This window comes from Pediculus humanus, genomic scaffold, assembly GCF_000006295.1.
Source record: "Pediculus humanus corporis 1103172108260 genomic scaffold, whole genome shotgun sequence".
NCBI classification, from domain to species: Eukaryota; Metazoa; Arthropoda; class Insecta; order Psocodea; family Pediculidae; genus Pediculus; species Pediculus humanus.
In genome coordinates, this window is record NW_002987829.1 from 86320 (window position 1) to 109906 (window position 23587).

The 23587-nt window shown below is 27.6% G+C and overlaps 5 protein-coding genes across 5 annotated transcripts; 1 reads left to right on the forward strand and 4 right to left on the reverse strand.

Moving 5' to 3' along the window:
• Positions 1 to 2023: 2023 nt before the first annotated feature.
• Positions 2024 to 4333, forward strand: Phum_PHUM490960 (Heat shock 70 kDa protein cognate 3 precursor, putative; the record flags this gene model as incomplete). Its single annotated transcript, XM_002430531.1, has 3 exons — positions 2024 to 2148; positions 2345 to 2576; positions 2720 to 4333. The coding sequence occupies 3 exons, from the start codon at positions 2024 to 2026 to the stop codon at positions 4331 to 4333; spliced, it is 1971 nt and encodes a 656-aa protein (XP_002430576.1).
• Positions 4334 to 7178: 2845 nt separating this feature from the next.
• Phum_PHUM490970 (uncharacterized protein) lies at positions 7179 to 10988 on the reverse strand (the record flags this gene model as incomplete). Its single annotated transcript, XM_002430532.1, has 13 exons — positions 7179 to 7394; positions 7477 to 7767; positions 7847 to 7999; positions 8078 to 8224; positions 8327 to 8538; positions 8606 to 8850; positions 8921 to 9176; positions 9268 to 9429; positions 9526 to 9729; positions 9828 to 9951; positions 10035 to 10270; positions 10389 to 10704; positions 10776 to 10988. 13 exons carry the CDS (start codon positions 10986 to 10988, stop codon positions 7179 to 7181), a joined length of 2775 nt encoding a protein of 924 aa, XP_002430577.1.
• Positions 10989 to 12410: 1422 nt separating this feature from the next.
• Positions 12411 to 13368, reverse strand: Phum_PHUM490980 (Casein kinase II subunit beta, putative; the record flags this gene model as incomplete). Its single annotated transcript, XM_002430533.1, has 4 exons — positions 12411 to 12519; positions 12598 to 12787; positions 12870 to 13061; positions 13194 to 13368. 4 exons carry the CDS (start codon positions 13366 to 13368, stop codon positions 12411 to 12413), a joined length of 666 nt encoding a protein of 221 aa, XP_002430578.1.
• Positions 13369 to 15533: 2165 nt separating this feature from the next.
• Positions 15534 to 17402, reverse strand: Phum_PHUM490990 (transketolase, putative; the record flags this gene model as incomplete). Its single annotated transcript, XM_002430534.1, has 2 exons — positions 15534 to 16326; positions 16351 to 17402. 2 exons carry the CDS (start codon positions 17400 to 17402, stop codon positions 15534 to 15536), a joined length of 1845 nt encoding a protein of 614 aa, XP_002430579.1.
• A 1553-nt stretch (positions 17403 to 18955) lies between these two features.
• Phum_PHUM491000 (Tanabin, putative) lies at positions 18956 to 23513 on the reverse strand (the record flags this gene model as incomplete). The annotated part of the gene is made up of 9 exons (XM_002430535.1): positions 18956 to 21041; positions 21136 to 21321; positions 21401 to 21557; positions 21696 to 22041; positions 22124 to 22435; positions 22522 to 22717; positions 22796 to 22944; positions 23028 to 23210; positions 23388 to 23513. 9 exons carry the CDS (start codon positions 23511 to 23513, stop codon positions 18956 to 18958), a joined length of 3741 nt encoding a protein of 1246 aa, XP_002430580.1.
• Positions 23514 to 23587: the final 74 nt, after the last annotated feature.

A 23587-nucleotide genomic window follows, 5' to 3' on the forward strand; every position in this document is an offset into this window, starting at 1 on the left:
TTTTTTTCGGGAAAAGTAGATAAAAATTTATTAATATTTTTCGTCGCGTTTTTACTAAATATATATTTACGAAACATTTTATTTTTAACTTTAAGAAAATAATGTAAACAAATTATAAAGTTGTGCAGGTGTACATGATGGATAGTTAATTGTTTTGAAACAGAAGAGAGAGAAAAAAATTTTGTTTTGAAACTTTACGCATAAAAAACCCAAGATAATTATTCTTCTATCTAAATTATAATTATTAATAATTTTTTTCCTTTCATTTCTTTTCATTTATTTTAAGTGTTAAAAAAAAAAAAAAATTATTGTTTTGATGTAAATTTAAATTGTTTATGTAAAATTAAATATTAAATTTAAAGTTATAAACAATTTAAATTCAAATTTATTAGAAAATTAACCCTTGTTTGACATCCATGCAGTTATATTGACATAAAATTTTTTGAATGGAAAATAATTTTGTTTAGCATCAAATAATTATTGTTATAAATAAAAATTGTAAAAAACAGGGAAGTTATATTAAAATTAATTGTAATGACATTTCACGTTCTACTTTACTTTTAGAATAATTCATTGTTTTTAAAATGCTTAGTTAAACAATTTTTTTTTAAAAAATAAAAGTAGAGTAATTTTTTTTAACAATGATGCAACTTTTCATGAACTTTGATTTTAATTAAAAGTTTAATAATGTTAGAATTTGTAAATTTCATTTGATATTAAACACATTTAATATAAAGTTATTGAAACAATTAATAATGTTATTTATTTATCAAGGGAAAATCTCAAGGAAATATTAAAATAAGGCCAGACGTTAAAACCGTTAAAAAACCCCTAAAGGAAATTTAATATCATTTTTTTTTTTTTAAATAAATAAATAAATTAATAAGTTATAAAAGATAAAATGGATGATTCCGTGATGATGATAATAAATAAAAAAAATTTGTTAAAATAAATTTCTTAATTGATAAATCAAAAGCATTTTTACATCAGTTTTTCAATAAACATAATTTATTCACATAAGAAAATAATAACTTATTAAAGTAGAAGAAAGTTAATACTTGCATATTATCACATAATTAGTTATATTTTAGTTTAATTTAATTAGTATTGGTCATTATTATGTAAAAAAAAAAAAAAATGAATGTTAGGCTAATAATAATTAGTCAATTCATTTTAACAATAAACATGATATTAGTAGAATCAAAGTTGCATTTTGGTTTTTTTTTTTTTAACTCTCCCAAATATACATAGGTTAGGGAAGAAATTTTTCATTTGTGTACTTTAAAGAAAAAAAATGTTACAAGAAACAACAATTGTTTAACGGTACATTTCAAGTTTAAAAAATAAGAAATACGTCATACCTAAACGTACATTGAACCATTTATAAAAACGCAAATTTTAACATTAATAAGTCTTAAGTGAAGCTTTTTTTTACAGAAATTTAATTATTTTTGTACTCATTCATTCATTTAAAAAAAAGAGAATCCTTTCGTAATTTCACGTAATTTTTTAAAAGCTTAAAAAAAATTTCAAAATTTACGTGGAATTCTGATTCAATGCCGCCGCCAAAAAAAAAAAGTTATTTCTAAAAGTATTCTTATGTAAAAATTTCGACCAATCAGAATGATCCAAATCATTAAAATCGACCAATCAAATATTAGGTTGAACCACGTCATTAAATTTAGAACCAATCGATGAAAGACACGAATCACTGTTTTTTCCTTTAAGAAATAAACGTTTCAAGTTTAGTTAAAACCAAGTTCAAAAGGTATTAGTATTAATTAAGTAAGTCTATGAATTTATCGTGATAATATTTTTTTAATTAATGTGCGGTATTTGTTTAAAAAAAAAAGAAAACATTTATTAGTTAATATAAGAAAATTTATTTCAAGACTTGAATTATATATATATATTGTACATTCAATATCTATCTAAAAAATTTTGATTATTGCCACATCATAGGTTTGCCGGGCGTTAAAAATTTACAATATAAAACCCTGGAGGTTCTAATTTAGTTATTGCAATGAGACAACTTTTGCTTCTTTTTTTTAATTTATTTGTTTTTGTTGCACTTTGTGCAGCAAAAGAAGATAAAAATCCTGATGTCGGAACCGTTATTGGTATTGACTTAGGTACAACGTACTCATGGTTAGTAATTTATCTTTTCTTAGCTTTTACGTTTTATTTTGTAATCTTTATTTAATTCAAATTTAATTTGTACATAAGTTCAATTCATTATTTCTATTTAAAATAATTGTACTAAATTAAGGTTATATGGTTCAAACCATATTTCTGTTGCAATATCATCAAGAGTACTTATAATTGAGTTTTTTAAATTTTTCAGTGTTGGTGTATATAAAAATGGAAGGGTAGAAATAATTGCTAATGATCAAGGTAACAGAATCACACCATCTTATGTAGCTTTTACTGCAGAAGGAGAGAGATTGATTGGTGATGCTGCCAAGAATCAACTTACAACTAATCCTGAAAACACAATTTTCGATGCCAAACGGTTAATAGGTAGAGAATGGACCGATTCAGCTGTTCAACATGATATCAAATATTTTCCATTCAAGGTTAGTAAAAAAAAAAAAATTTTTATGTACCTAACTCATTCCAGAATAGTTTTAATTTATTATAAAATTAATTAAAGAGTATTACAATTCATCATTAAATTGTTTGTCTTATCAAAATATACATTGCATGTATCTTATTGTAGGTTAAAGAGAAAAATAGTAAACCACACATTGAAGTGTCAACATCTCAGGGAACCAAATTGTTTGCTCCGGAAGAAATTTCAGCCATGGTTTTAGGAAAAATGAAAGAAACAGCTGAGGCATATTTAGGAAAGAAAGTAACACATGCCGTAGTTACAGTTCCAGCTTATTTCAATGATGCTCAGCGTCAAGCTACCAAAGATGCAGGAACCATTTCAGGTTTGGTAGTTATGAGAATCATAAACGAACCTACAGCTGCTGCCATTGCTTACGGTTTAGATAAGCGTGAGGGAGAAAAGAACGTATTGGTATTCGATTTGGGAGGTGGTACTTTCGACGTATCACTATTGACAATTGAAAATGGCGTTTTTGAAGTAGTATCCACCAATGGTGACACTCACTTGGGTGGAGAAGATTTCGATCAAAGAGTTATGGATCACTTTATAAAATTGTACAAAAAGAAGAAGGGTAAAGATATAAGGAAGGATAACAGAGCAGTTCAGAAATTGAGACGAGAAGTGGAAAAAGCTAAGAGAGCATTGTCCTCGAGTCATCAAGTCAGAATCGAAATTGAAAGTTTCTTTGACGGAGATGATTTTTCGGAAACTCTTACCAGAGCCAAATTCGAAGAATTGAACATGGATCTTTTCCGTTCGACCATGAACCCCGTTCAAAAAGTTTTGGAAGATGCCGACATGAATAAAAAGGACGTCGATGAAATTGTTTTGGTCGGCGGAAGTACTAGAATTCCGAAAATTCAACAATTGGTCAAAGATTTCTTCGGGGGAAAAGAACCAAGCAGAGGAATCAATCCGGATGAGGCTGTCGCGTACGGTGCAGCCGTTCAAGCCGGCGTTTTGACCGGAGAACAAGACACGGATGGTATCGTTCTTTTGGATGTAAATCCTCTCACGATGGGTATCGAAACGATCGGCGGAGTCATGACAAAACTTATACCGAGAAACACGGTTATCCCTACGAAGAAATCTCAAATTTTCTCAACCGCATCGGATAATCAACACACCGTTACCATACAAGTGTACGAAGGAGAACGTTCCATGACGAAGGACAATCACCTTTTGGGAAAATTCGATTTGACGGGCATACCGCCGGCACCGCGAGGAGTTCCACAGATTGAAGTCACATTCGAAATCGATGCCAACGGAATTCTTCAAGTGTCGGCAGAAGACAAGGGAACGGGAAACAAGGAAAAAATCGTCATCACGAACGATCAAAACAGATTGACTCCCGACGACATTGAAAGAATGATCAAAGACGCGGAAAAATTTGCAGACGAAGATAAAAAACTGAAGGAAAAAGTCGATTCGAGAAACGAACTCGAGTCGTACGCTTATTCTCTTAAAAATCAATTGGGAGACAAGGAAAAACTGGGTGCCAAACTCAGCGACGATGACAAGGCGAAAATGGAAGAAGCGATCGATGAAAAGATAAAATGGTTGGAACAAAATCCGGATGCGGACGTGGACGAGTACAAGAAACAGAAGAAAGAATTGGAAGATGTAACCAAACCTATAATAGCTAAATTATATTCGAGTACGGGAGGTGTACCTCCTCAAGGTGGCGGAGATGACGAAGACCTTAAAGACGAGCTTTAAAAAGACTGAATTAATTTTAGTTATTGTTAATTGGTTTTGTAAACAGACTGAGAAATGAACTTTTTGAATGAAAGTAAAAGTAATCGAGAATTTATGTAGTTAAATTTAAAGATTGCTTTTTTTTTTTTTTTTTTTTAATGTATATCGGGTAATAATAATGATTTTTTCTATTCAAGTGTGATTTCTATTAGAGACTCGTAAAAATAAAAATAATTTATTTACTTTTTCGCGTAACGCTCAATTTTGTTTCAAAACTTTTCAATTTTGTTTTAAAACTTAGATTTTTCTACCAAAACAAAACAAAAAATTTGGTTCAAAACAGTTAAAACGCATTCCAAAAGTTTGAAAAAAAAATTTTAGAAAAAAAAATTACAGTAATTTTCCGTACTAATTCTAATTCTTTGTTTTTTTTTTTTTTTTGTTTTTAAATAAAATAATTTGTTTAAAAAATTATTAAAAATTAATTTAATTAATTAATTAATTAAAAAAATGATTTGTATTAATTTTGTACCACAATCTGTATTTAATAAAGTTACTTAAAAAAAAACCTAAAAAAAGGGATAAAATTTTTTTTTTTTTGGACAAATAATAATGATAATAATAGAAGAAGAAGAATAAGAAGAAAGTTATGGCCTAAAAATTATTAATTAATATTTTGTAATTAATTATTTAATTTATTAAAAATAATAAAAAAAAATTATTTGAGTAATCGTTTCTTTTTCTTTCTTTTTGAATTTTAGTCATGAAAATTAATAATAATAATAATAATAATGAGAAATTATTTTAAAAAAAGAAAAAATTCATAATTAAAATTAACTTTTTTTTTTTTTTCGGGGGGGGGGGGGTAAAGTTATTAAATTTTCACATCGGTTTTAATTTAACTTCAAATTAATTATTTTACGTAGGGTGGGGGGTAGGGGGCGGTGGGAAATATTAAATAAGAACGAAAAAATTATTAAAATTTAAGTTAAAAAAAAATAATTAGAAATAATATGAGACTTACCGCAAGTTGTCATCACACACACACACGAAGTCCAAATAATAATTTCAAACACTTTTAATTAACTCTAAAAACGCGTAAATACAAATTATGACGCACAAATAAATAAATAAATAAATTAATTAATTAAATTAATATTAATTAACCGGGAAAAAAAATAATTTTAAAAGTGAAAAAATAAATTGAAAAAAAAAATTTCCACCATTTTGTTGTTGTTAACTTCTCAACGTACGATTTATAACTGATTTTTTTTTTCGTACAAAAGTTGGACAACCTGATTGGAGGGAATTTTTTTTTTTATTGCAGAAAAATGTCGTTGAAAATACGTAATAAGAAAATTTTATTATCATATTTATTTAAATTTTAAATGGATTATTATGAATTGTTGGAAAAATTTTTGTTTTTATATTTAAAATTCGATTTTCGGTAAGTTTATTTTGTTTTATTTTCCGTTGAAAAAAACCTTTTAAACGGTGTAAATTAAAAAAAAAAAAAAAAAAGAAAAAAAAAATTCGATAATGATATGATATTAAAAGTACTTCAATTAATTATCTTTTTAACCTTCTTATTCTTTTCCTTTTTCTTCTTCTTTGGGATTATTTACTTTTTCCAAAATTAATTAATTAATTAATTAATTATTAAATAATAATAACATCGTGTTTTTTTTTTTTTTAGTTTTTTTTTAAAAAATAAATATGTCACTTTTAGTTCGTTACTAATTTTCTCTTCAAGTGACATTCATTAAACTTGAAATGCTTGAAATTTTTTTAATTTGTCATTTAATTATTATTTATTTTCATGTACCTGATATATAAATAAATTTCTTTATAAATTTTTTGAAGTACTCTGAAAAAAAAAAAAAAAATATCATTCAGATTATTTTATTATAAACTTTTGTTGTGAGACCCCCCCCCCCAAAAAAAAAAAAAAAAAAAAAAAATCTGTTGTGTACTAAATTCTTTGATATTCATTGACAACCATAAATAATTAAACTTGTTATTTTCTTGCTTTTTCCAGTCTTAAAATCATATAAATACAAGATAAAACAATCACAAACAAACAAACAAACAAGAAAAGTTTGTTGTTTGTTTATTGTTTTGCTCTTTGATATTTTATCCAGTGTTACAGTCATAAAACATGTCCAGTGGAAAAAATACAAAATAAAACAATCACAAACAGACAAACAAACAAAGAGAAACAAAAACGTTTGTTGTTTGTTATTGTTTGAATCATTTTATGTATTAAATAAATAATTAATTCAATTACCTTGTTTAAAATACGTTGTTTCCATGTTTTTTCTTTCTTTCCTATCAAGTTATTTATTTTTTTAAAAATTATTTTCATTTTCTTCGATATTTAATTTTTTTGATGATAATTTGATGGTACGAAAAAAATTATTATTTAAATATAATTTTTTATTAATTAATTATAAAATATCATTGTTATTTATTCACGATTACATTTTCCCACGCACACACTTGTTAATTTTAATTATTATAAATTTTTTTTCTTTTTTTTTTTAAATATCGAAAGAAAATGAAAAAAAAAAAAAAAAAAAAAATTATTTATTTAAACGATTTAAATTTTTTTTTTTTTTTTTTTTTAACCCATCATTGTTATTTTAAATTTTAAAAAACAATAAATGGCATAAAATAATTTAAAAAAAAAAAAAAAAAAATTTAGATGTTCATTTTTTTTTTCCTTTTCATTTTCATTTTCGTTTTGTTTTTTTTCGAATTAACGAATGACGACCGATGGTTTTTTTTTTTTTAAATTATTTTTTTTGGGGAAAAAATTAAACGCGTTTTTAAGGGTGTGAAAAATTATATATATATATTACATTCCCTAAAAATTTATAAATAATTTCGAATAAAGTTCTCCGAATGATTTTATATTATTTTGTAATATGAGGCGAAACGTTTCCGTGTATTGTGACGAGGGTTTTTCAAAATTCGGATCTCGCCACATGAAACCCGTCCTTGAATCTCTCGTGAAAAGTGCGGGTGAGGGTACGTTGTCTCTCATGTAACTCCAAACGCAATCCTGAAGCAGGACGACAACCTAAAAATTTAACCCAATAATTTTAAATAATAATGATTGATAATGATGAAAGGAATAAAAAAAAAAAAAATTTTTCATTAACCTCTGGCGCCGTCAAATGCGGTATTGCCACTTGTAAACTTGACAACGGTGGAGGCAACAGCTGTCCCAAAGACATTATTTCCAATAGGCGAACCGTTGCCGCGAGTACGATTTTGCTATCGGACGTAGACGTCGAACTCCATTGCGATTTCAACGTTGCCATGAGCGCCCTCAGCAAAACCGAACAATAGCAAAGTGCGGGTTGATTACGCGCTATGAAATCCAATAGTTTCCAAGCGAGAGGTAATTCGTCGAATATTTTACGAATGTGTACGTCTCTTTCAATGGTAACCTAAAAATATGAAACCATTTTGTTTTTTTTTGCTTGTTTGTTTCTAAACGCTTTGAATATCGTGTAAAAAACAATATACTTTGCAAAATTCTTCTTCCGGCCATGGTAATCCGTTGTACATGACGTCGGGAGAAATGAGTTCAACCATCAACAGGGAAACTTGTATGACAGCATCGAGGGATAAATTATTACCGGAATCCGAATTTGTTTTTGTCGTATCCGTACAGCAAGCCTTTTTTAAACAAATAATAATAATAATAATAATATAATTACCAATCAAATCGAATCAATAATTTTTTTTTTTTCTTACCCTAATGGCTTTTATTAAGTAAACGGTATTTTCTTTAACGATATCCTCATCCAATCTCGCAACGACAACTTTTTCTTTTTTTCCATGACGCGTTACGCCATTTCCAAAAACGCTCGATTGACGCTGAGCTAATATTGTTGTTGTGCCCTACGCAACATCACAACAAACAAACAAACAAATTTCTGTATAAAATGGGAAAATCCTCATCTTTTTCAAAAAAAAAAAAAAAAAAAAAAAAAAAAACGTTACCAATTGATAATTTTGTTCCATTAGTAAATATCCTTGTTTAGAATCGACGAAATTTTTTTTCTTATTTGCGCCAAATAAACAAGATGCGGATAGAAAAAGACTGCATTCTAACAATTCGCGTATTGCTAATGCTCTAGCGGATGATGAACGAGAGCAAAGTTTTCCTAATAGACTGCAAGCCACGTGACAATTCAAACATTTTTTCCACCTGTCTGCACGATAATGAAATTAATTAGAGAATGAGTTAACGGTCGGACGCCTTATTCACGATAAAATTACCTTTTTCGTTTAAACACATAAAAAAATATTTGACGCAATTTTTCGAAAGTCTAAGCATGGGTTGTAAGGATAACGTTGATAATGATGATAATGGCAAAAGATCGATCACGTATGTTATGGCGTTTAACGTTTCCGGATTGTAACAGCTCGATAGTAGGTCGGTGAGGGGAGATAAATTTTGAGCAACGGCATTGCAAACAACCCGATGGGAAAGAGTGTCCTCCAAATTTCTACTCTTTTCGAACCTACAATCAAAAATTTACGTTTTCGAGTTTACATTTTTATAAATAAAGTAAATTAAATTTTCGTTCTTACTTTATAAGCTCGGAAATATTTTGCCATAGTAAATGTGGATCGATGTTGGTGTGCTGATGATTTATTTCGGTGAATTCGCCGGAAATCAATCTCAAAGATTCTTCCAATGCCAAAGCCAATATGTTTTTATTTTCCCAAAGGCTACAAGAATAATTGGATTGTACAAGATCTAAAAGAGCTGCCCTATGTGCTCCATTTGTACCATGAACAAGAAGATAACAAGAAAGATCCACAATTACAGAGGGATTCACAGATCCTAATTAAAAAAAAACAAAAATCAAACTTTTTACATGAAAAAAAAAAACTAAATAAATGTAGAAACATATTATTATTATGTTGATAATTACCCATAAGTTTAAAAAGTCTACAAGCTGTTTGTTGCTTAAGAGGATTATCGCTAAGAAGTAAATGTTGAACTTGAATTATTTCCGCTTTGATTGATTCTAAAAATGGTATGGTGGTTGATTTATAACTTCTAAGTTGCACATCGATATCTTCCAATAAGAGTTCTTTAAAAAAAAATTTGTTATTTTAATTATATGAGTATGAAATTGTAATTTTAAAAATTTGTAAGCTTCGAATTCATTCAAATTTTACATAATTACCCAGAAGTATATTGCTTTGTTCTGCAATGTTAGCATCATGATAACTTGTTCCATCTAACAGTAAGGAAATAATTTTTGCACCACCTTTTTCACAGCCAAGAGCTAAATGTATAATTAAGTCTTCTAATTTCTCTGTGTCATTTTTAAAATAAGCATTCCAATGTGGTGCAAACTCGGCAAGGTTCGAAAGCATTTTCATGTCCACTGAAAATAAAAAATTTTTTGTTAATTATCAATTAATATATCATTCAGTTATTATTTTTAATAATAAATTTAGATAACAAAAATTTTAAATTACTTACATGTGTGTAATACATCAGTCGATAAAGCTTTCAAAAGTGTTTGCGATTTAGATGCTATTTGAAGAAGAAATGGAATAACTGCACTGCGATATTGCAAATCTGCATTTGAATCATCGAATATCCACTGAAAAAAAAATAATAATAATAATCTATTAGTAATTTACAATATTTTATTATCATTTTTTTTTGTAAATAATTACTACATACCTCGAAAAGCTCTAAAAGAGCCTTTCTAATGTCTGTGAAATGACTAGATGCCAAGTGTCCTAATATTCCGACTACTGAATTAAGTTTGGCAGATTTACTGGAAGATTGAATATTTCCTTTAGCACAAAAATCTTTTAAACCACAAGACAGAACTCTTGTGATAACAGTTTTAGGAAATGAACTCCCTACATGAGCAACTACCCAATCGAAATGGGGAGAATGAGCAACACTCGTATCTGAAAAAAAAAAAAATTTAATATTTTAGTAACGCAGTTATGAAAGAATGTAATGTTTAAAGAACAATCGATCAAAACAGATTTTTTTTTAATCATGATATGGTAAGATTTTATTTACCCAACAATGCATTAATACAAGTTTCGGTATCTGAATCGATTAAACATGACAAGCACTGTGTAGTGATGTCCACGAGAGTTCTTGCAGCTCTGCAAGACATCCACCAGTGTAGAGCTTCATTTAAACCAACTGATGATGGAAGTTGACTATAATGTGATGACACTTGCCCTAATACTTTAAGTGACCATGCAGAAATAATTGGTGCCCATGCTTCCGGGCTAGAAGTCACAAAATTACATAGCACAGAATGTATTTCACTGATAACAGCATCTTCCTGTTGATTTGAAAAAGACTGGCAGGCCGACAGTTTATCTGCCTGATAATAACGTCTCGTTAATTGGTTAGGTGACAACCATTTTCAAAACGCAAATGGAAACATCAACCTACCTCGATGCAAGCCACATATTTTTTAACTGCGGTATCAAAAACGGAACAAAAAAATTCTAAAACGGCATCTCGAGATGCCGGTAATGTTTTTAATAAATTTAATGCTGTTTTAGTTAATTCTAATTCGTTAAATTTTGAAGATCGAGTCGTACCAGCAATAAATGCATTTAATTCATTTAATATATTTGATGCTTGGGTATCTTCGATTCCCATTGAAATTTAATATATATATATATTATATATTTTAATATCATTTAAATAAAAACTATAGTTAACAATACAAAAAAAAAATAACTAAAATAATAATAATTAATAATAATAATAATTTAAAAAATTCAAACTAAATAAACTTATAAACAATAATTAGCCGCTTCCGCCATAACAGCTGGCGTCAAAATGATCTTACTTGTATTATGACTCGGATTTGTATCCACCATAATTAAAAACCGTTTTTTTTAAAATTCATTTCAATTATTTTTACACAACTTTTACTATTATTATTATTATTATTATTATTATATTAAATTTATTAAAATTTTATACTCCATAACTTTTATAAATAAAGTTTCACAATAATCACGTTTAAAATGTTTCTAAACTTTTGATGTAAAAAAATAATAAAAAATCAACAAATTAATTTTGTTAACTATTTATTAATTTATTAAATAATTAAAACAAAATAATCTAAGAAAATAAGATGAATATAAACATATGGAGAAGAAAGAAAGAAAGGGAGGGGAAAACAAAAAAAAAAAAAAAAAAACAAATGTGAAAGTAACAATTAGCTTACAAGCAATTTGAAGATATGATGTGCTGTTCATTCGTATATATAAATACATTTTTTGTTTAATGGAGAGACAATTCGATACCGTGAAAACCGCTTTAATAATGTTTTTATTCATTATTACAACGTTAAGTAAGAATTAATTTAAATTGATTATTAATTAATTAATTTATTTATTTATTTTTTTTTAAATTATGTTTTTTTATGTTGGAAAACACACTTTATAAATTATTATTTTAATACCTAAATGTTAGCTAATAGACTTGTTAAGTCTTTTAATAATGTTTTGTACAAAATAAAATTGGTGACGCACCAACAAACAAAACATAATTTTCACAAAACAAATCTCACCAAACAAACAAACAAACAAACATTTTTCTATATATATATATATCTGGAAATGTGTAGTTGAATCGATAATAATGATAAAATCATAAGAAAAATGTTTTTTTTTTTTTTTTCTTTTGTGTGTTTACAAGAATTTCAAAACTTTCGATAAAAAAAAAATTAATATAAACATAAGAAATAAAAGATAAATAAACTCGATCCAATAATACGACGTCAAATCGCCAAAAAAAAAAAAAAAAATATTCACACAAGACCAATAAACTTTCGATGAAGGCATTTTTTAAATTGTTGACCGCCCAACCACCCCCATCCCCCCAGTTTTTTTTGCTCTAAAATACATCTAGTGTACTAGGACGACGACGACGACGACGGACTTTAGACCGAATTTTTCCTTATGTTTTTAAGAATAGTTTAAACAAATTCAGAATTGCTTCAATTAACATTTTCCTAAACTTGTTGATTTTGAAATAAAAAATTGTCAACTTATTTTTATTATCGTAGTTTCAGCGTTTGCCATTATTATAAACCAACGTACGAATAGGAGCTTTAAAATTTGTTGCCGCCTGTTGTTGTATTTGATAAGCCAAAGGATGAATTTTAAAACCGTATAACCTAAAAAGCAAAACAAAAACATTATTATTATCATTATTAAATATCAATCATGTGTAATTAATAATCGAATTGACATACCTTGGAACAAATTGGTTACTAGATCTTTTAGGTCTGTATTCTGGATGAACCATGAAAAGCATATGAGGAAATCCTGTTCCAAAATATGCTCCATCCGTATGGTGGTAACGAGATGACTTAGGTGTGTAAACATCCATACATCTAGCACAATATGATTTAACCATAGCTTCACCAGGTACATCGGATAAACCTATAATAATAATAATAATAATAATAATTTTTATACAAACCAATTTAATGTTTCAAAAGGAAATTAAATTAATGTGACATACCAATAGGTAACATCGGTTGACTTTCGCAATAAACTCTTGGGCAACACCCGAAATCTCCGCTTTGATATTTTTCTATCATTTGTGCAATTCCTCGATTGGTTAATATATATCTAGCATGAATGAGTCCATATAGCATTTCTGCAGCTTGCTCAATTAAATCTGACTGATTAGGATTGTCATCTATTTCATCATCTAGCACAATTTTTAAAACATTTTAAAATTTCAGCAGGAGACGAGGAGGAGGGGGGGAAACGATCACACATTATGAAAGTTTCGATAAAATAAGTAAATAAATATAATATATATATATATATATATAATTACCTGGTTCCAAATCTAATATCATATCCAAAGCTTGTCTGTAATGTGGAACTAATTCGTTTAAACCGGTCAAATTAAACTTATCTTGTATATAATCTTCATCGACTTCGCAAAAAAATTCATTGCCTTTTAAACCGCAAAACCATGAAATCCAAGACACTTCTTCAGAGCTACTCATTTTCCTAAAATGGACAAAACAAAACAAAACAAAAAAATCACTTTGACATTTTTACTTCGCTAACTTATATACACATATATATACAATATCATGTATATATATATGTAATAAATATGTTAATGTCCAAATCGACAAAAATTTCAAACCTTTTACTTGATCTGGATGAATTCTGGCATGCAGGATAATTTGGCAACATCACACGTTTTTTTTTTTTTTTGAAAAATGACAATTAGAACCTAATTTATGGGTTCATAAAAATAATTCATGTATGAGGCTGTTTGAATTAATTTTTTCCTTACACATGGGATAATAAAATTTATTTTATACAATATTAAACTTGCCTTTAATAATAGTTCAATTATATTCAGGAAATATTGACATTAATTAAATAACATTAATAATAATAATCGATTAATCACAAGTCGGTGCACGATAAAATATTTTTTAACAATAATTATTTATATTATCCTCGATTTGTTTTTTTTTGTGCAATTTATAATAGATGTTGAAAAGTAATAATAATAATAATAATCACATTTGACGGTACGAATAATAATAATAATAAATATTATGATTATGAAAAATGTTTAAAAATCTAAAATGAATTCCAATGGTACCACATTCAAACAAAAACCACCTCACTAAAAAAAAAAAAAAAAAAAAAAAAAAAATGACATTTTTTTTTTTTTTTTTTTTTTTATTATTAAAAATTATTTATTAAATATTGAATGTTTAAAACGATTAATTAACATTTATCGGGGATTTATAATAACATCGAATAATTTGTATTTAACACGAACGCCAAATTTTTTTTTGCCAAAATCATATAGTATTGACTGAGAGCAATGTCGGCAGACATTTTTTAAATAACATATCTCCATTTTAAAATAAATTATGGATAAATAAAATGAACGAAATAATTTTTCTTTTCGTTTTTTTTTTGAAATTTTTTAACCGATATATTAAAAAAAAAAAAAAAAAAAAAAACCTCACCTTTTTCTACCTTGCCACGCCACGGCCACGGCAACGCTTAAATCAACCTTTAACCAAAGGTTAAATCATTCGTGCCAAATTATGAAAACCGAATTTTTTTAATAATAATAATAATAATAATACCAGTTTATAATTTCCGCTTTACGATTTCAAATTTTTACTTTCTATTTTAAACGTTATTTTATTATTAACGAATTTTTTTTTTTAAAAAAATAAACGATTTAATCCGTTATTATTTATTTATTATTTTCAATATGGTAAATCATACATGATTTTATTTAAAAATAATAATTTCCTAATAAATAAATAAATAACCAACTCTTTCCATTGGAATCATCAATTTTTGATTGATTATTATTATTATTATTATTATTATTATTATTATTATTATTATTATTATTATTATTATACTTTTTAAACTCATGTAAGAAGAAGAAAAATAAATAAAATTATAACAAAAATAAACATTAAATTCTATTTAAATTTTAATTTTTTTTTTAAATTTTTTAAACCCGTATAAATTTACAAAATCAATAAAAAAAAAAAAAAACGTTACACCCGATAAATTTTTTTTTTCCCCACATTTTTTTAATATTAAAAACAATAACAATTATTATTATTATTATTACTAATCAGTCAACTACTTTTCCGTTATAAAACATAAAAAAAAGCAAAAATTTATGTATAATTATAATAATAATACTAAATTAAATACATTAAGAACTTGTGATTGTATGTAATATAAAAATAAATAAAAAAATTAAATGCAACAAAAAAAAAAATCTTTATAGGAATTATTATTATTATTATTATTATTATTTAAGTCTTAAAATGAGATTTGATTTTTTTTTTTTTTATTAAAAATTATTTTTGGTTTTCCTTAAAAATCCATACATTAATTTTCCTTTTCCTTTTCATCATTTTAATGATAATTAATTACCTGCCACATTCTAAATATTCTATTATTATTATTATTATTTAAAATTTTTTTTTTGTAATGATAAATATATATGTACAAAAGGTTTCAATAATCGTCATCATCATCATTTAACATTATTTAAAATAATTTGATGCAATACTTGTAATAAAAAATTAAAAATTGTGCTTAATAATAATAATAATAGAAGAAAAGGAAATTTTATTGATTATTATTATTATCATTTGGTATAAGCTTATATTGAAAAAGATTTAACGGCGCGAATAATGGCGGCCGAATTGATGCCGTATTTTTCTAAGAGTGCGTTCGGTGGTCCGGATTTCGGAATTTCTCTCACCGCTAAATGTTTTATGCAAGTATTTCTTTCTTCTGCTAGACAACTTTTAACGGCTTCACCGATTCCTCCTTCCGGATAATGATCTTCCACGACTATGACGTTTCCGTTACATTCTTTGGCGTTCGATATGATGGCGTCCTCGTCGAGGGGTTTGATCGTAAATGGATCCAAAATCCTAACGGAAATATTTTTCTCAGCGAGTTTGTTGGCCGCATCCAAAGCTTCGTGAAGTGTTATTCCGGCACCTATGATCAATACCTGATCGTCGTTGGATTTTTTCAATATTTTTGCTTTTCCTATGGCAAAATCTTCATCGTTTTTGTAAAGGACGCTGGTTGCGGGTCTCGACGTTCTTATGAAACATATACCTTTCGTGTTGGCAGCGATTTCGACGGATCTTTCTGCGCTCACTGCATCACTCGGATAAAATACGGTACAGTTGGGAACGCTACGAAACATGGCTATGTCCTCTAAACCCATTTGACTGGGACCATCTTCACCGATGCTAACTCCGCAATGAGATCCGGCAAAATTAACGTTGCTCTGAGATATGGCTGCCATTCGTATCTGATCGAAAGCTCTTGTTAGAAAGGCAGCGAATGTTGATGCAAAAGCTACGGTACGGTCTCGACAAGCTGCTCCGATGGCAACCCCAGCTAAATTTTGTTCGGCTATGTAACACTCTATGTACCTTTCCGGAAATGCATTTTTTAACTTGTCGGAATAAGTTGAATTTTTCGTGTCGCCATCCAATCCAATGACTCTATCGTTGGATGCAGCTATTTTTGAAAGAGCGACTCCATACGCCAATCTGGTAGCTATTTTATCTCCCAGGGAATAATTAGGTGGTGTAGACAATTTAATGTTCGATATATCTACAATGGGGGAGTCATCTACTATTTCTAATGGTTTTAATTTCGATTGATCAGTGCTGATTAAATTTTTCAAGTCTTGAATTATTCTTTCTCCTCTATCCATGAGTGGTTTTCCATGCCAATCTTCGAGATCTTCTATATCGGGGAATCCTTTCCCTTTAAAGGTTTGTGCGAGTAATGCAGTAGGCCGATCAACATTTTTACATGCTGTATGAAAAGCTTTACAAAGAACCTCAATGTCGTGGCCATTGATAACTTCTGCATGAAAACCAAATGCTTCCAATCTCTTTTTATATATCTCCATATTGTGCTCGAGTGATGTGGGGCCAGACTGACCCAACCGATTTATATCGAATATGACACATAAATTATTCAATTGATAATGACCGGCAAAATGTAATGCTTCCCATATGCTTCCTTCACAACTTTCACCATCTCCGACAATACAATACACCCTGTAAGAGGAACGATCATAATGTTTTCCCACATATGCCATACCGCAAGCAATGGAAAGGCCCTGTCCCAATGATCCAGTCGCCACATCGATAAAATTTAATCTCGGTGTTGGATGTCCCTCTAAATCGCTATCAATTTTTCTTAGTTTAAGTAATTCCAAGGGTGAGAAAAGGCCAGCTTCAGCCCAAGCTGCATATAAAACAGGAGCTGCATGACCTTTTGATAACACCAATCGATCACTAGATCTATGTTTTGGTTCTTTCGGACTGTATCTCATGACATTGAAAAATAATACGGACATGATTTCAGCGAGAGATGAACATGATGTAGGATGACCAGATTTTGATGCATTCGTAGCAGTGACACTGTGGATTCTTAAACGATTGGCTATATCTTGTAAAGCTTGAACATCACATTTTACTTCAATATCTTTCATGATTTTCTATATTTTTCTCTCTCTCTCTAAAATCAACTAAAAGAAAAAATAATTTAATTACTTAAACAGTACTCGAAAGAAAGTAAAGTAATATTTTTAATTAATTAATTTATTTAAAAAAAAAAAAAAAGTAAAAATCAAACAAGATAAGACAATTATCAAATAAAAAAAAAAAAAAAAAAAAAAAAAGAGAGATACACAATGAGTTTCGAATATTAGTTAATGTTTAGCTAATGTCGATTAATATAATTATTAGTTTTGTATCTCGATTCCTACAGTTTTTTTTTTTTTTTTTTTTTAAACAAAATTTTCTGACCTTGATGTTAAATTCAAAGTTCAAATTAAAAATAACTTTTTTTTTTTATTTATTTTTAAATGCACTTTTATATATATATATATATATATATATATATATATATATATATACACTTTAATAATTTAATAGTTAATAAATTAACCTTTATGTAAAATTTGGATTTGTAAAAAGGACAACCATCAAGTTTTACAAAGTTCTCATGTTTAAGCCTAAAACCATAAAATTAATAACGATCAAAAATAAATAAATTGTACATAACATATAAAAATTATCGATTAATCTAATAATACCTTGCGATATCGATTATTAAAAAATAATTAAACACAAATAACTTTAAATTTTAAAAAAAATTCAAATTTAAATTAAAAAAAACTTTTTTTTAACACAAAATAAAAATGCCGGTTAAATAAGTTTAACGTTTATCATTTACTAACAAGAATCATTTATGCCTAATTTTTTTTTTTTTTTTTATTAAACTATATCGACAAGAAATAACTTGTGCGACACAGGTAATATTTTATTTAAAATGTTTTAAACTTACTTATATATATATATATATATATATTTTATAACAACTAAATATTTCTTTATACGTCTTGTCTGATTGTTAATGATCCGAAAAAAAAAACAGTAAACTAATAATGATTTAATTTCGATATTTTAAATATAAAAAGAATTATTCTTCCTATTGTTATATAATTGAGTAGAAATCATTTTAAGATAAATTTTTTTTTATATTAAGGTCATGTTACTAAGATTAAAATTTTTTTATCTATGAAAACAAGCAAATCGATTATTGATATACTCTATGAAATTTTGATTACCGCCTTTGATTTTTTTTTCTTTAATACGTACCGACCGTTATTTCAACGTTAAATTAAATCAATTTTTTTTTTTTTTTAAAATCTTTTCGTTTAGAAAAAATGATTTTATTAAATCAACGTGTGAATATATTATTTATTAAAAAAAATATATATTTGATTATATTAAAATAAATGTTTTAAATATTACAATATTTCTTTATTAAAATTTTTTTTTTACTATTATCCCATTTTTATCATTATTATTATTATTGCTTTTACATGCGTGCAACAACAGTAACAACAAACAAACAATTAAAACTGAGATACTTAATACGATAATACTATTATTAAAAGCTCATAAGCTTCGGTTTAAAATAATTTTAACCGACAAAATGTCTGATTGATGATGAAATTCAAAAAAAATCAAATCTCAATCAATCATTCGCGCTATTCGACATGAGACCTAACGGATCCACAAACGATTTACCGCCATCTTTTTTTTTTTTTTTATCATCATCATCATCATTTTCCGGAATCATTTTTCCAGTTGTTATTTTCGAACAAACTACTGGAATTTTTTTATCTTTAGATTTCCTACTACCGAAAAGATCACCATCATCATCATCATCATCATCATTATCATCATCATCCGATTCTATATCGAACAATGATTTTTTTTTAAATAAATCATCTTTTCCTTTAAATTTATTCGAATTGCTTTTAAATAATAAATTTTGTTCTTTCCCATCGCTGTCGTTTCCGTTTCCGTTTCCGTTTCCGTCCTCATCATCATCATCAAAATCAAAAATTTTAATTTTTTTTTTCTTATCATTTTCCTTCGATTCGGATTTAAAAAATAAATCTTCGACTTTTTCTTTTTCTTCTTCTTCTTCTTTCCAAATTGCGTCATTTTTCCCTTCTTCAAATTTTCCCATCGCACTACCGGAAGTTTTATTAAATAATATACCATCGTCGATTTTCCTACACGTTTCCGGTTTGAACAAATTATTTTTAAACAATTCTTCATCATCATCATCATGATCTTTTTCAACGTTTTTATCGAGTTCGTCGTTGGGCACGTTGAAAAAATCTTCTTCGTCCGTCGATGGCGACAGTGGAAAATTCGCGATTCGCGAGGAAAACAATGGCTCGGAAATTTTTTTTTCCATTTTCGACGACATTTTATTTCCGATTTCCGTGACGGACGATGATTTTTTTTCCACACGGGAAATTTGTTTGTCGTTTGTTTCGTTTGTTTCGTTAAAAAAATAATCGAGTCCGGATTTACGAATGGCTTCGTGTCTAGCATGACGAGATTGAGGCCTCCTTCGAACGGGTATTTTCACTCTATCCCTACTCGGACATTTTAAAAGATTTGAACGTGGTTCCAGTGACTCCCCTCCCTCTCCCCCCTCTCCACCTTCTTCTCTTTTTTTCTTTATTAAATTTCCTTCTATGCTACTCTCGGACGATGTCATTTTAACGACCGTTTCCAATTTGCTTTTCAAATTTTTCGGAATGTTTAATTTTCCCACGCTCGTGCTTTTCGGTATTCTCGGAGACGTGGGAAGATTTTTATCTTCGTGGGAAGATTTGACGACATCGTCCATTGGAGATTTCGAAAACAAATTAGATTCGTCCATGATGGTATGAGATGATGATGATGACTTTATAAATAATTCTGATTTGTCTTCATCGACGCGATTTCCGTTTTCCGGTAGCAGACTCGAAGATGTGGTTAAACTAACTTTAGAATCTATTACTTTGTTGCTGGAGGAAGAAGAATTTTCTGGAACGCGTTCTGGAGACTCTGCAAATATTTTATTATCAGAGAACAAATCCTCATCGACATCACATTTTATTTTAACGGTAACTTTGTCTTTGACTTCTCCATCTAATAAGTCGCGACTTGAATTTCCTTCAAACAATTCATTCTCTTGCGGTGAAAATTTTCCAGAATCTTCAGACGATTTTCCGTTGTTTTTAAATTTACTAAATAAATCGTCGGCGTCGTCGAAATCGTCGAAAAGAGACGACGTCATTTCTTTACTCTTTGAAAATTTGTCGGAAACTTTTGTAAAGAGATCACCGTCATCTTCGAATAGTGAATCGTCATTGAATAAATTATCATCGGATTTATTTGTTTTATCCTTATCGAAAACGGAAGACAATCGCGATTTCGACATGTTGACGTCATCGAATAAACTCGAACGACTACTCGATATCGATAATGCGTCGGGTTGCTTAAATTTTTCTCGAAATAAAGATTCGTTGTTGTCACTTTGAGCATTCTTTGTCGATTTAACATAACTCGGAGAATTTTTCTTTTCGATGTAAACCGGATCATCCGGTGAGGACAAATCGGAAAACAAATCATTTTTGTCTTCAACTACTTCCGGTTCTCCGACATTTTCTCTCGAAGAAATAATGACGTCATCGTCTAACAATTTCGAAATTGATTTCACATTATTTTCCAATGTTTTATTAACCGGTGAAAATATTTTGTCGGAATTATCACTCCTGGAAAATCAAATAAAAAAAAATCATTTTTTTTTTAATGATTTCAACGGTACAACAAATCCAAAGTTAAAATAATTTTATTATCGTCACGTACGTGGCCATCTTGGAAATATTTTCCTTTTGAGAACCTATTTTAAATATATCTAAACCGTCGGGATCTTTTTCATTCAAATCATCATCATCATCATCATCAAACAATTTGATTTTCTTTTTGGTTTCTTTTGTATTTTCAACATCATCTTGTGGTGGTAAATTATTGTCAATGAAAAGTTCAGTTTTCCTGAAACAAGAAATGGTACAAAAAAATGATTATTTTTTTGATTTTTAAACAAAAATTTTTTTTTAAAAGAAAAACTTACTTTTTCAAAGTAGGCTTCGAAAAGAAAAGTGAATCTTCATCATTGTCATCATCATCATCATCATCATCAAAGTTGTCATCTAAATCATCGAATAAACCTTTCCCTGTTTTTCCTTCTGATGTGTCTCGATTTGAATTCGATTTGAAATCATTTGTTTCTGTACAGAAAAATAAATTTGAAAATTAATAACATTTTTTTTTTTTTCCCTCAATAAAATGTTTATGTTAATATGTACATTTCAAATTATTATTATTATTATTATTATAAAAAAATTAAAAACTCATTTATTACTTACTTTCATTGTTTTTCAAAGATTTCGATTTAAATTTGTTTAAATAATCATTTTGAAACAAATCATTTTCAGATTCTTTAAATAATTGATTTGAATTACTGAATAATTTATCATCGTTTTCTGATTTGAAAAATAAACTGTTACTATCATTCACATCATCATCTGTATCACCATTTTTGATAAATTTATTTTCTTCAACATCCTTACTTATAACATTCTCATTTTCCTGTTTTTTATTATTATTATCGATTGTTGTTGTAGCAGGAGGGGGACTTGTTTCTTTTCGAGATTCTTCTTTATTAAAACTTCCTAATTTGGCTGCTAATTCTTTAGCAAATGCAGAATTTATCTAAAAATAAAATAATGTTGTTTTCCAACAATAATGGAAAAAAATGACTCATAAAAATGCATTAAATTGTAATAAAAATTACTTTTTTGGATGCGTTTTTAAAACTGTCTTCATCTGATACATTTTCCACATCTTCCTTTTTTTGTAATGTGTTTTCGCTTGAAATCGTCTCACCGTTTGAAACAATACAACTGTCAATGATGGGAGAAATTTTATCAAGTTTTTCATTAGATGCATTATTTATAACGCCAAAAAGATCTGAATTACTTGAGGAATAATTATAATTCTTATCCAAACCGAATATATCTTCTGATGATTCCCTCGAATGATTTGATTCGACGTGATGAGGTTTTTTTTTCACATCCAAACTCGAAGTGGAAGAAGATAAAGATAACTAAAAAAAAAAAAAAAAAAAAAAATTATTCTTTTTGTAATTTGATTATGGAGAGAAAAGTATATAATATGTAGACTGTAACTTACGTGAACGGATTTTTCCACATCCTGTACCGATTCAGATTCACTTTCCGATTCTGAAATTTCCTTAGATACATCTAAACTATCATCTACGGTTTTTAATCCCACTGAATCATCTGCCCACCATTCTGAAGAACCAATGAGAAGTGGGAATTTTTTATTAGAATATGGATTTTTCGGCTTCCAGATAAGCGATACTTGTCTGTAAAAATGAAAATGGTTGAACATTGATTTAAATTATGAGATTTTTTTTTTTTATTTAAAAAATATATATATATACCTTGATGGCATATCATCATCTTCTTCTGAATCGCTATTAAGTGGTAACTCAACTTCATTGAAATGAGTATCTAACAATTTAATACCAATTTCAACTGCTTCTTTATACTGCGATAGCAAAACTTTTTCTTTTTCATTTTCATCTATTTTCTACAAAAAAAAAAATAAAAAAATAAAAAAATTATAAAATTTCAATAAAATAATAAATCTATAGTAATGTATAAGTTTAATACCTGTTCTGTGATATTTTCTTCAGTCGGAGTTTCTTCATCGTACACCCTATTTTCGACAAATTGACAATTTTGAAGAGCTAGAAATTGATTTGTAGTATTGCCTATTTTATTATTAATGTCATCGTAGCTGTCCAACAATTCATTAAACAATGATTGAGTTTCTTGAATTTTATTGTAAATTTTCTAAAAAATACCTAAATTAATTATTTAAAATATTTATATAAACAATTTTAAAAACGTTTAATATTATATCAAATAACTATATAATATAAGAATATGAACAAACACTTAAACATAAATTCATCTATAAAAAAAAAAAAATAAAAATAAAAATTAAATGGGAAAAAAATATTAATTTACCTCGGAAAAATTTTCAAGATGTGTTAAAAGTCCAGCATCTCCAGCTAAAGTCCAATTTTGACATTGTTTTCTAATGTCATCCGTTCCGAAAATTTTCGTCTCTTTTTTATTAATTTCCTCATCCATTATTATTATTATTATTATTATTTAATCAAAAAGGTTTTTTAAATCATTTCCTTTTTATTAATTGGTGTAAATAT